Source organism: Crocodylus siamensis, chromosome 3, assembly GCF_052110815.1.
Source record: "Crocodylus siamensis isolate JL-2025a chromosome 3, ASM5211081v1, whole genome shotgun sequence".
Lineage (NCBI taxonomy): Eukaryota > Metazoa > Chordata > Crocodylia > Crocodylidae > Crocodylus > Crocodylus siamensis.
In genome coordinates, this window is record NC_143397.1 from 9,073,589 (window position 1) to 9,087,915 (window position 14,327).

Below are 14,327 nucleotides of genomic sequence, written 5' to 3' on the forward strand. Positions count from 1 at the left end.
TCAAATGCTAAACAATTTTTCAATTCAATTCGATTTCCCCTCCAACAATTTGATACAAGAAAATGATTTTTAAAGATGATTCAAAACAAAACAAAAAAGCTTTTTTTTTGTCACAGAAAAAGTAGGACTTAAGTTCTGGTCTAAAAAAAAATACAGGTAAGTTGAAAAATCAACAATTTTATATGAGGGATACTTCAGGAGAAGCAGTAAATTAAAAATACCTGGTCACAAGACAAACTGAAAAGCTGAAAGATAGATAGATAGATAGATAGATAGATAGATAGATAGATAGATTGCTTATTCTGTCCCTATTAGGTGTCACTAAGAATATATCACTCATTAAGTTGCCCGCTTTGACCAAGGTAGCTTTTCCCTCTGTCTAATTGATATCCTCTTTCTCTCATCTTCAGACCATATCAACTGAAGTCAAAGTACTGATACCCACTGGATAGGCATGAAGACAAGGAGAATGAAAGGAATCTGTTCCTCTGCATTTTCCTTTATAAGATCAATGGTTTTGATCACAGTTTCTGTGGACTGTGGAGCAAAATCTGCTTCTGCCTTGAGCTGCCCCAAAGAGCACCCCTTACAAAGAGGGAAAGGAGATCTGGAGACAAGGTGATGCCTTTCATCCTGCTCTCCTTTCCACAGCTCAAATGGAGCAAATTGAGCAGATTATGTCCAATTTATCCATTGTTTTGCACCTGAAAATATGAACGCAAGCATTTTGCTTTAGGGTAAGAATTCTACGAAGTGTAAGGCCAGAGCAAATCTGAGTCCCAGAAGGGAGTATAGTTAGCTGTATTAAAAGATGCCACAACAGGCATATGCTGCTATACATAGAGATCTGGCAGAGCACTCACACAGCGCCAACTCCTTCAGCAACCCCATAAAAAGGGTGGGGTTATCAGGCACAGTTGACACCTACTTCCACGTGGAATGTCATTCTGACTTCCCAGAGAAGTGCATATTTGCTGGAGAGTCTGTGTCAAAGCTCTGCCTAGCTCTAGGGATAGGATAGATTTAACATAAGGGGGATGATAATCTGAGGGAGCCTTCCTCCTTGGAAGTGAGCTGAATTTCATAGGGAAATGGTATATCCATGAATAAACTTTGTGCAAACTGGAACCCAGATGATCTAAATGGACACAAGTCTAATTGGCAGCTGATCATCACTCCTCCAAATAACAGTTTCCAGCTGGAGGTTATCCAGAGGCTCAGGAAGCTTGCACCAAGCTTTTTAATCCTTTCCTTGTGGAGACGAGTTTTTTTCATAGCCACAAAGCCACAAGCCACGGCAGTTGACAGTCTTGGTCTGGGCCCACCTATGCCATGAGAAATGGAATATAATGAATCTAGCAATGCTCAAGAGAAGAGAACCTGCCCCAAAGGCAGGATTAACAATGGGAAGCACGGCATTACACAGAGGATTATTTTTCAGGGGTCTGCCTTATATGGTAGAAAGAAACATCCCCTTTTTCAACTTCTTTTGCATTACTTTTTGCAAAGGTTTGAAAACGTCACTCCTTGAAATGATGAAAATATGAAGATTTCATTTTTTAAAAATGGCTAAAATTTAATATCCTCCATGTGTCAGGTATCTAGGATATTTTTAAATGAAATCTTCATAATTTCCCAACCAGGAAGCAACTGTGACCACCTGAAACCAGAGACCCTGTTCCTGCCTTTGTTGCAAGATAATTTGCACCATCACAAATCCTCACAAGAGGTGAAAGGCTCCATATCCACTATGAACTGACTGCCCAGAGGAGTTTTCCATTTATTGACTCGTCTGTGAAATCCTATGAAATATGAACTCTCATTTCTACCCAGGATAACTTTTACAAACTCTTCTCTGATGCCTGATGAAGGGTGTTTGTGCCTGAAATCTTGCAATTATTGTTATTATTATTTTTTTGTGCAAAAATCTTTTTGGTTTTATAAAAGATATCATCTCTACTATGAGTCCTCCTTGCCACATGCATCTATGCACTCTGTGCATGTCTTTTCTGTTTCTTCTGACATAACCGTCTGGCTGGACTTCAAGATATGGGACAAACAGATATACTTTTTATGATAGATAATATATGTAGCTTAAAAGTGTTGTTATCACGTATAGAGCAGAGATTAAAAAAATATTAGGGTCAAATGAATAATATTTTTTCTGTATGCCCTTATTAAGTGCATTTTCTGTATGCTTACGTGAACAACATTTTGCCACACCTATTATTGGACCTATTTTATCATCTTGTTTATCTCCACTACTTATGGGACAAAGACATTATATGTCCGATGTGTCCTTGTGTCTCTTCACTATTTCCCCCATGTTATACTGAAACTGCTCCTTTTTTGTTTGAACAGTTAAGATTGCCTCCATGCCTGTGACCCATATATTTGAGGTTAAGATCTTTGTTTTTTTTCTCAGAAAGGTTTACATTAGGAAACTACTCACCTGTCCAGCAGTGTCTAGAATGTCCAAATAAGCTGGCTCATCATCAATTCGGACTTGAGTTTTATAGGCATCCTCTGAAAAACACAGTGGAGTTTGGCTGAGCACAGGGATAACTTAAGGAATAGAAAAGGAAACACATTTGCATCTCTACAGTGGGATTTTCAAAAGTCATCAATCCTGAGTCAGAGAAGGATTTTGGAAATCCCACCCTTTTTCCTAAAAATGTTAGAAGGAAATTCTGAAAAGGAGGATTAAGACCCTGGTATGCCACCCCTATGTAGAAAGTTAACTAATACCTAGGCAGTACTAGAAGTTTATTTACAGCCTTTGCTAAAACAATGCAATAAAATGGATGATAAAATTATGGAATAATAAGATTATATACTTTTTGGTTATTGGTGAAAGCATCCAATAAGATCACACATTCTGCCAATTTAAACAAAATTAAGTTATAGCGTAGCATGCAGTGATCCAAGAATAGATAAAGTCAAGCAATGTAAAATGTTAGAGTACAAAAATTAAACTCAGGCAATTCAATTTGACATGGGCCCTTATTCATTGTGCAAGTAATGAAAATACACTTAAGGAGTAGAAGACAGGCTGTAAATTGTGAGAAAGACGCCAGATTGTTTTTTCTTCATTAGCCCAGTATTTAAAATTTTCTGCTAATGGAGAGATCTGTTTTTCTCTCATTTCTTCAAGGAATGAACAAGACTATAAATAGAGGTTTAAGTCATCTATCTCTTATTCTTCCCTGTAGAACATATCGTGCTTGTACATTGGGTCCAACGCCACCTGCCCGTAATATAATGCAGATCTGTTTAGAGGGACTCACAATCTAGTAATGGCCTCTCATTGTCTGCAGTTTTGTACTTCAGACAGATAGGTTGCAAAGCCAGAAGAGTGTTTTATTAATCTCCAAATGGAGAAGTTTGAGAAAATCTCACTATCTGCCTCTCTGTCTGCATGCAAACTTCTTTAATCCTTAAATGGGTATTTTGTTTTAAATAGAGGAGGAATCGGGTCAGTAACTGTCAGCACTGCCCAGGCACTTGTCTGAAGGAGAACAAAAATGCTATTTAACCATCCAAATAAGGGCTTATTTGGAAGAAGAGGGGCTTCTAAATTGCATGCCTTCAGGTATTTGATAGGGTATTTGGTCCAATAATTTTGAGATTTCCCCTTGAGCTAAAGGGTGCATGTTAAGCAGCCCTGTTTCATAGCCCCATCATAGAATTTAACAGAGATAAATGTCTCTTTAAAAAGTAATTACAAATGCTTTCTATTTTTGGGACAAACCATGGGGCCAGCACCCCATAGTTTCTTAGCAACCAGGCACCATTTAATCTGCAAGGTTTTATGGACCTCTTTGCACAGAGGTGAATGTTCCTTATTATTTCATGCTTCCACACTAGGGCTTCATTTCAGTCCTTCAAATTGCTGGGCAAAAGGACCTCCCAGGTAATGGGAAAGATTCCCATTGGCTGTACAAAGCTTGGGATCAGTCCCTTTTATAGACACCAATTAAGTCTCTCAACATCCCTGGAAGATAGGAGAATTGATTTATTTTTTAATAAATCCTCAGCCTGAACAACTGTGCCTTGTGGACCTTTCCATTTGCTCATGGTTTGTTGAGCTAAATAATAAATAAATGAATAAGGGAAGGACTAATATTTGCGTAATTTGTTTTGCTCAGCTTTATATTTCATCCCCTCCTTGTTGTTTGTATTTCCTTGTTAAGGTTAAATGAAGCCTAGACGTCAGACAATATTTATACTGGAAACAGTCCTAGAAATTATCTGTGTTGTTTAATTAAACAATAATGCACAGCAGACTGAGTGGTTACGGTGATTGATGTTGTGCCTTGGCTGTGCAGTGAGGCATGAGGTGAAGACAAGTGCTTCCAATGCACCTGAGAAGTGTCATTAATCAGCATGAACATATGGCCAGCAGCATCCCATGGCTCACAAGCCCCTTACTGTCAGAGAAGGTTCAGGATTGGGCCCTTAATGGCTTTACACCGTGGATCGTGAAAATTATAATTAGCGCATTCCAAAACGGTTCTTAGAGACATTACACTCCTCAGTTATACATAAAATGATAATAGTCTCTGGGAAAGGCTGCATTAAATGAGCACTGCAGCAGTTAAATAAAGCATTCATACATAAAGGAAGGCCAGCGTGAACGTTGCCTGTGCACTTTTAACTTTGCCCCCTTCTGAGCATGCCTTGCCATGCAGTTTTAATTACATGTTCACATACGAATCTTTCCTTGGGATCCCTCCCTTTTTTCAGGCCTTAGTTCAGCAAAACGCTTGCACACATGCCTAATTGCCCCTAAATAAGTAAACCTATTGACTTTGAAGTGAAATATGCAAGAACAGAGAAAAGGCAATGGCGGTCTTTCCACTGGGTGTCAATGAGGGTCTTCGATGCCTGGTCTACATAATATACACCAGGAAAGGCAGGCTACAATTTTGCTTAGTCTGTTAGAACTAGCCTTGGGTATTTAACCCATCTAATAAAATATGGTCAATTGACCAATCAAATATTGGTCCAAAATTGTAAAAAAAAAAAATGCCAATAGGTCCAAATAATATGCAAAGAAAGCACCAATTTTCCATTTAGAAATGTGACAAAAAACAGTAAAAAATCACATTTCTGTCAAGAAAACTACAAAAAAATGCTATAATGTTTGACCAGTCAAAAATAATTAGTCAGTTGACCAGCCAGTTGACAATATTTGACCGGTCAATTGACCAGCAAGGCAACCCTAATTAGAACAGGCCTGAAGAATTTGGGTTCAGTACAAATGATAGATATTTTTCCACCAAAAATGAGCAGATCTGTCACTAGCCATATGTATAATTTATGTGTATATACATAATTATATACTTACTAATTCATGCATGCAAATTGTCAGCTTTACAACTCTAGCCTTGCATTCATGCCGCAAGGGCTTCACCCTTCTAGCGTCCATGGTTCGGACAAGTATCTTATCTCACTTATATCACTGTAAGTGCAAAATCTGTTAACTGTGCAGCTGTTACTGTGCAGTCATTTAATATTCGCTTTAACAAGTACTATGCCACAACAGGTCATAGAAACAATGTGCTTTAGCAAGTACTAAATGACTGCACAGTAACCGCTGTTACTGCACAGTCCTGGTGGTGCACGAGTCACTTCCAACCCTACTGCACAGTAACAACAAGTTTCCTGCTACTGCGCAGTAGCGTCAGCATCCCAGTTCATGCCCGCTGATGCTACATCACCGTAGTGACGAGCTATGTTGCCACAGCTCGTTGCTACAGTAACATAGCATCTTGTGTAGATGCACCCACTGATCTGTGCCATGCTCCTCTTCCCCCGTGTCTTCCAGGTTCCAACTGTAAGGGGAGAAACTGGCTGGAAAAAAAAAAATCTGTCAAAACTTTACTTTGATGAAAAATGGATGCTTTAAGTAAACATGGGGGGGGGGGGGTTCACAAAAAGGTCACCCTCCCTCCCCAAACCACACAACTTTTATCTGAGGGGAAAAAAATTAAATGAACCTTTTGAAATTTCTCAAAAGAAGGAAAACATATTTTTTTTCTGACTGCCTCTAATTCTTCTTATTTTTTGTTGGTATTAATTCCTTTCTCCTTCCATCTCATCTCAGCAGAGGGGAATTATTTTTTCATGTGCACTAAACATACTTCACTGTTTTCACATCCCAGCTGTCCTTTGTGTGCTTTATACATACTCAGTTATTTAAAGAAGACACAAGCATCTCTAATAAGCCTTTTCAGTAAGTCCAGATTATCTGTAAAATGTATACATTATCTGTAAAATGTATACATGTACAAAAACCCCATGTTTCCTCTTGCCTTCCTTTAAGGACATAATTCTGGAGCCAGGAGCACATTAATTAATACAGACTGGAGATTACCGATTGGAGATACCATAAATTCTCTTACCACTCACTAAACTAGATTCATAAAAAATATATCAGACAGCTTCTTCTCCTGTGATCAGGTAACCTCTTTATGACAAATAGACTTGGATGGGCTACAACCTAAAGAAGAGTTGGAATGGGGTTTTCATCTGCATCACAAAGGTATGCTTCTGTTCCTGGAATATAGGTCACTTTGCTCTTTCCTGCAGTAGATAATACTGTTCCCAACTCTTTTGTCTAAATATTCTCCTTTTTCCTCTGTCTTGCACAGTGTCAACAACATGCATTTAGAAACAATGAGCTATTTCTTTAAATACTGCAGCCAAAAGGCATTTTCTTTTGCTAGTCAGGTATCTAATGAAAAGACAGATGTTCAGACTGTCAGTTTGCATTTTTTACTCTCCTGAAGGACAACAAAAGCCTCCTGTTTGATGTGTCTAGGTTACCTTTTACACCCTTATTTCCTTTTAAGCATTCTGGGACATGCAGGATGTTTGGTTCCCTGGGGACAAGTAGCAGTGGCACACCTTGCACCGATGCTACTGTTCCCCAGGGAATATCCATGCACATGTGCTTTGGCACATGGCAAGTTACCCCAGGTGGGTTAGGGAGGCTGAGGTCTGCACTGGGCTGGCCCCAGCAGCCTTACCTGGAGTCCTGGGGGCATCCTGGGGCTGCAGCAATGGTGATTCTGCTGCAAGGACCCTGGTCACCAACCTCCGGGTGGCCCAGCTCTGCTTTTGAGCTGCCTGTGCTGTTCTGATTTTTTTTTTCCCTGTGCATTGCCCCCTGGATAAAAAACTGCAGAAAAAAAAGCGGAGCAGCACACACAGAGGCAGCGCTCCCTTGCAGCCCGGCAATTAGCTAAATGTGCAGATGCAGCCATAGGATCATCTAAACGTTCGCTTATAGGATATGATCCTAAAATCCTCGCTGTCAGAAGTAATCACATGGAATCCAGCAAGACTTTCCCCAACTTCATGTTTCATGTGCTGGAAAATCTGTGCATGTTTCTGCAATGCAATGTATGTATTTATGTAAAGATAAATATATGTTCTGTAATATATGTTGTGCTTTCCTGCACAGTCCCTGAAGACTGTTAGGAAAAACACAGATTTCTTTTATGTGGAGAATGAATGACAGTGAATAACAAAAACAACAAGAGGATTTTGAGGGAGGAATACATTGAAAGGAATGGGTTAGGAAAGGGTATTAGGGTATTTCGGACAGGACTGTATCCCACTTGCTAGGAACAGACTAGCAAATAGGAAGTGAGAGCCTTCCTGATGCTGCTGGAGGACACCGCTCAGTAAGATGACAAAGGCACATCTGACAAAGCTCATTTCAAACAATGCTTTTATTCTCCTTCTCCATCCCTCTCCCAGAGCACTGGGGTTGGAAGGGACCTCAGGGCAGGATCACAGTCACTGGTCAGCTACACAGTCAATATGAGAGTGCTCCTTCCCCACTCTTCCCCCTCCCTCTCTTTAGTTAGTATTTTCCTGCAAGCCTGGCTCCGAAACTCGAAACTCTTCAAAATTCTCAACACATTTTAAGTGCTCTCGTTTCATTTCAAAGCTGTTTTGAAGCCTTACATTTCATTTCAGTTTTTGAGCTCGAAACATGTTGAAACACCTTTGAAATGAAACATCTGTTGAAATTTTGCACCGCCGTAGGCTACAGTAGTAGGAACTGCAGGGCCCTGGGGCCACATGTCCCTAGAGCTGCACACTCTGTGGACTCCTACTACACCATGTGCTGAATCCCCTGCCTCACTAAGCTCCCCCCTGCCCCCCATTTAGATACAGGCTCCTTCCAACAACTAGCACTTCTGCTGCTAGTGGCACCAAGGAGATGGGCAGTGTCTGCTGTAGCTCGTGTAACATGAGAGCTCTGGCCACATAGAAGTTGGACAGCCCTGACATAAGGGCTGGCACACATCATTAGGACAAGGCATACAGAGTTACAGCTCTGCTGCCAATTGGTTTGTAATACTACTTCAGTGGATGTGTAAGCACTTCATAAGGTCAGGTAAATGGCATTGCCTGAATTCTCCAAATAGGAAAACTGGTTCACGGTCACAGTACTTACATCCTTATTGTCATGTGGGCTTTATGCCTTGTCGTTGCACTGAATTTGGCTCTAGTGGAAGTGTCATCTTTGTTTCCTTATTTCTGTTAGGAACTTGTACAGATTGGACTAGTGATCTGTGTAGTCAAATAGTCCATTTCCAATACTGTATAGTACCCCCCACACACATATACACACAGAGCCTAGAACCACCTCTATACATACAAAATGACGCATATGTCTGTCTGTATGTATATGTTCACTTATAACTCCAAAATGGCTGGTCTTATCTAAAATCTTCCAAAATCACTGAATACCACCCCCCAAAAAAATTATAGGTGAGTTATTTTTCCCTTGACCCTTTTGGGGGCTTCCATGGACTGGGATTACTTCACTTCTCACCTAAGAAAATGGTACCACTCCAGTTTGGATGTAGTGAATTCAGTTCAATTGTCAGTATTATATTGATGTTTGCCTTTTTTTTTTTGCTCTACATTAAATATTGATTGTTAAAAATGCTGTAGCATGTTCTTTATAAATAAACAATATATTTGACTTCAAAAGGTTGTACTAAGTTCTTTGAAACACTGAAATTACAAAAATAACAACCCGGGCGAAGAACAGGTACTTCAACTAGTATTTGTATATATCATGTTGCTTCAAATTATGTTCATTATTTTATGTTTATCAATGTTGAATTGCACCTTTCATTGTGCTGTCCATTCTTTATTTCCCAACACAGGCTGTTCTTATTAGCCTTAATGCTGCATCATCTCCCTGCTAGTTCACTGTTCATTTTGCAGGACTCTAGTGAATATATTCAATGGCAGAAGGAAATGATTGTTGATTGTTTGTGGAATCCACAAGCTTTTGCCACACAAGCCCTCACTCTCTAAATCTATCCTTGCAATAACCAGACAGACGCTGTATTTATCTTGGCTGTAGCTTGGTTTTTCAATACAATGAAGGAGAAAAGGTACTGTAGCATTCAGTGTAGTCAATACTGCACCGAGAGCCTTATTATTACAAAAAAGAATACAGCATATGCCCTGGCAAGACATGAATAGTATTGGGGAAACAAAGCATTAGTCACATTATGACTACTGGTAATTGTGACAAGGTGTAAGTGCATATTGTAAGTGGATTCATCCATTAGTTATCCTTACACCTTGTATGATGGGCCCATGGTTCTTTCAAGTGTTCCATTTTCCGTGTTATGCATTCGAATTAGTATGGAGTTATTTTCAGATAACACAATGAACCTAAGCCCTGACCACTCACCATGGCAAAGATTGCATAGCAGAGTTCTCAGATGACCTTGACAATCCAGATGTGGGTAACTACAGTAAATTTTAGTTTCAACTAAATATGTTATAATTCCTCTCTTAGACAGTTCTTAAATACTATGGTGCACTGTTGATCACCTGCTGAATCCCCATTAGAAGTGGTTGCATTTCAGTGGCAGGTAAAACAATGCCTGATAAGCTTCGAAACACTTAAGATGGTAAGGTAGGAAAAACGCATATATAGCTATAATATGCTATGCATATGCCGTACCCCAATACTGTACTACTGAGGGAGGATAATAGATTTATCCTTCCAATCTCACTTGTGTTCACCCCCCATTTGTAGTTGGAGAACTGAGGCAGAGAAACTGTGGGCCAAATTTGATCTATTTTTCTATCAGCAGATTATATTTGTTTTAATTTAAATTGGTTTAAGGTATAAACTTATTGTATAGTTATTGGTAAAAGCATGGATTATATAATTTTATGCATCTTGTTGATTTTACTGTATTGTTTTAGTGAAAGCTCAAAAATAAACTACCTACCTACCAGACATTATGCATCCAGAATCAAAATAGAAATGCAATGATTGGAAACTGATGATTTGTCAATGTGGATGGTACTTTGCTCAGTTATTGGTGAAATCAAATGGCATGGATCATGAGAGATTAGGAAGGCCGAATGCGATAAGGATTGAAAGACTGCCAGCTGAAACATCATAAGTGGTGGAGCTTTATTTTTAACACTTGAGACCAGGCTCTTTATTTGATCTTTCTTCAGCTTCAAAGTGCTGCTTCTGGCAGCCTCCATCTTTCTACCTTATCGATATCTCATCTGTCAGTCCCTTTGCCAAAGAGTTTGGTCAGCACTAAGAAAGAGTGCTTTCACTAATAGGCATTTAAAAAAATCCTCCTATATCAAACTATATTTTAGTTTTAGACCCTTCATAACAGAAGAATGTTATCTTATGACTGCCCCTAAAAATTGGATTTTTAATACCTTTATTGAAAAAATGTGGTTTAAAACAGAGTTACAACTTATCTGATGAATATCAGAAACGTTCTTCCTTATTAAGAAGATTCATAGTTCAGTGACCCACAGTTAACAGATATAAGGCTGTTTCAGGCTGTTTCTGACCATTGTGTGCTTCCAATAAGTTGCAGTGTACAGTCTTCTTAAAGCATTCATATGTTGTTGAGTGCACTCTCATTAACCAGACTGGTAGGAACTCTATTGCATTTGTTACTATAAGCTGTATAAAATAGAGAAATGATGGGACAGATAAATAATACCCATGTTATTAAGCTTATAAACCACAAGTAGTATTTATTACACTTATGAGCTCATTGCATCTGTACCCCATTTATGGTCCACTTCGGTGTGTTCTCCCCAACCATAATTTGTCTTAAAGTTTCCCTGTTCCCCTATTCTAGATCAGGATCAGTGTAATAATACCATCTTTGCTCATTGTAACTACACTGCAGGCTGAACTATGTTCAGATGCTTATGAGTTGACATAGTAGGCTTGCTTGACAGTATATTTGACATAGTATATTTAGAGTCGCAAAAAAGCTTTTGACAAGGTCCCTCACCAGTAGTCATGAGATCACAGGGAATGTCTACCTGTGGATTAGAAAGTGGCTTAAAGATCAAAGGCAAAGAGTGAGTATGGATGGTCAGTTTTCAGGATGGAAAGAGGGAAACTTTGGGTCCCACAGGGATCTGTGTTGGGACCAGTGCTATTTAACATATTAAAAAAATGATGTGGCAATGAGGATGAGTAGCAAGATGGCCAGATTGGAAGATGACACACAAGTATTCAAAGTGGTAAAGACCAAGGCAGACTGTGAGGAACTACAGAAGGATCTGGGAAGATTAAGAATTAGCAACTAAATGGCAGTTGAAATTCAATGTGGATAAGTGATGTGCCTGGGCAAAAATATTCCAAACTATACCTACGCTATGATGGACTCTACGTTAGCTGTTACCACACAGGAAAGAGATCTGGGAGTCACTGTGGACAGGTCTCTAAGAACATCACCGCAGCCATCAAACAGGCAAATGCAATATTAGGGATCATTAAGAAGGCAACTGCAAGCTGGAATTGTGCCCAGTCCGGGTCCCCACACCTCAAAAAGGATATAGAAGAATGAGAGAAGGTCCAGAGAAAGGCAACAAGTATGCTTAGTGGAATAGTTGGGCTTTCATGTGAAGAGAGACTAAAGAGGCTAGGCCTAGTCAGGTTAAAAAACAGATGCTGGTGGGGAACATGATAAAGGTTTACAAACTACTAAATGGCAAAATGATAGTAAATAGGGATTTAGTATTTACTATCTCTCACAATACAGGAACGAGGGGGTATAAAATGAAAGTAGTAGGCACTGAGTTTAAAACTAAAGTCCTTTTTCACCCAACGTGTTGTTAAAGGGTGAGCCTCGTTGCCACCGGCTGTTGTGGAAGCTGACATTTTAGCCAGATTCAAAAAGGGATTGATCAGCTTCTTGGAGGAAAGGGGCATCAGTAGCTACTGTGCCTGGGAGTTAGGAATAGCCTCTGAATCAGAACTTCCTAGACCTTCAATGCCAGAGGCTGCAAATGAGGGGGGAACAGTGGGAAAGACCCTGGCTATCTCCCTTTCAGCATCTCGTCTCTCCTACTGTGTGACACAGGATACTGAGCAAGATGGACCTATGGTCTGACCCAGTAGATGGTAATCCTTATGTCCTTATGTTCAAACCCTCAAAGGTTCCTGATTTCTACTAAGTTTAGGCACCTAACTATCCCTATGAATCTGGGCCTAAGTGACCAGTGTGAAGTCACATGGGAAGTTGGTGTTTTCATGTGGCAATGAACTCAGGTGTCCGGGGTCTCATACAATGCACTACTTGGTGGAAAATTATTAGCAGTTTAGAATACACCTATCTCAGCTTTCATTCCAGTCTCATTTCTTTCAATTTAAGTGCCATTATGTCTAGCTCCCTAGCTGACTTCTGTCCCGTCTCCGTAATAAAGCCAAACGCTTCCTAACAGGGTGTTCTGTGCTGTGTCTCACCTAACCACAATGCCCCTCGTTTAATGTCATTATGTATCCATTTTAAAACATCTGCTTGCAAATAAGTGTCTCCTTCTCGTTGGGCTGCCTAATGTTTCAGATCTGTGTACTGCAGGGCAGGACTGATAACATGCAGCTGCTGAAGCTGCTTGATTGATTCTCAGAGTAGATTATTTACTCCTCAACCTTCTCAATGGCCCCCAAAGCACCCCAGTTGTGAGCTGTATTATTTGGCACACTTTCAGCCTCATTTGTTACAGGCTATCAGTACACACACTTCATCTGCTTCTAGGTTCATTACTTTGCTACCCTCTCATTCTTTGCTGAAGGTCAGGGGAAGCTGGCACAGCCGTGCGTCATTTCTACTGTGGGTTGTCTGAAATCAGACAGATTTATCCGTGCAATGATGGACTGTGCAACAGGAATCATTTGGGGGATGAATTCAGAACTTTCTTTCCCCATTCTGCTCTACTGTGCATTCAGTTTATTAGCAAGCAAAACTGCAAAAAGAGAACCCACTTGCTCTGTGCCTTCTGCTGATGAAAGGCACTGATGTGAAGAGCCTGTCTGTAGCAAGCTGGAGGTATACAGGCTATAAGAGTAGTTACAAAATCTTAGACCTGGAACGGGTCACAAAGGTCATCTAATCTAAACCCTGGGGTCACTGTTCTCAGACACATGCCTATCTGGTTGACCTTGAAAACATTGAGTGAAGGAGACTCTACAACTTCCCTAGGCAGCTTGCTCCATTGTTCTAGGGTTCTTACAGTTAGCAAGTTTTTTTTTCCCCCCTAAGATTTTATCTAAATCTGTATTGCTGTAGTTTGCCTTGTGTCCTTCTCTCCATTCATAGATCCATAGCAGTAGGGTCAGAGGGGACCTGAGCAGATCATCAAGTCTGACCCCCTGCCCTGAGCAGGAATGAATACTGGGCTCATATGACCCCCACTAAGTTAAGCTCATATGACCCCAACTAGGTAGTAATCAAGCCGCCTTTTATAGACCCCTAAGGTAGGAGCCAGCACCATATAACAGGGGAGAACATTTTTTTCTCCCCCTTCTTTGTGGCAACTTTTCAAATGTTTGAAAACTGATATTATATACACCACAACCCCCCTCCCCACTCCCAAATATCTATTTCTTTCAATCTTTTCTCGGAAACAAAGTAGATAGTGAAAAGACAGAGAAAGAAAGAAAGAGAGGGAGAGAGGTAAAATACTATGCTGGATACAAAAGCCAGCATAAAATCTTCATTTTTAGATCAAGTAGGTATTCCAAGAGTACAAACCAGTTGGTACATGCTGATCACTAGAACTCCTAAGCATTCATAGATTAATCTATTCACAGATGTTTGGGTTGTAAGGAACCTTAGAAGATCATCGAGTCTGACCCTCTGCCCTTTGCAGGAAAGAGCGCTGGGGTCAGATGACTCCAGCCAGATGCATGTCTAGCCTACTGTTAAAGACCCCATTAAAAATAATGTAGCCATAGTAGCACCCGCAGCCAGTCATCACCCCCATTGCCTCCCCCCACC

General features: G+C 40.2%; 1 protein-coding gene across 2 annotated transcripts in view; it reads right to left on the bottom strand.

Annotated features, from left to right (window-relative positions):
- RIT2 (Ras like without CAAX 2) overlaps positions 1-14,327 on the bottom strand; it is a 296,848-nt gene that overhangs the window by 171,514 nt on the left and 111,007 nt on the right. For both annotated transcript variants that reach the window (XM_090037160.1, XM_090037159.1), the window contains one exon: positions 2,453-2,526. In XM_090037160.1, the coding sequence (XP_089893286.1) occupies positions 2,453-2,526 (74 nt within the window). The remainder of the gene's footprint in view (positions 1-2,452; positions 2,527-14,327) is intronic.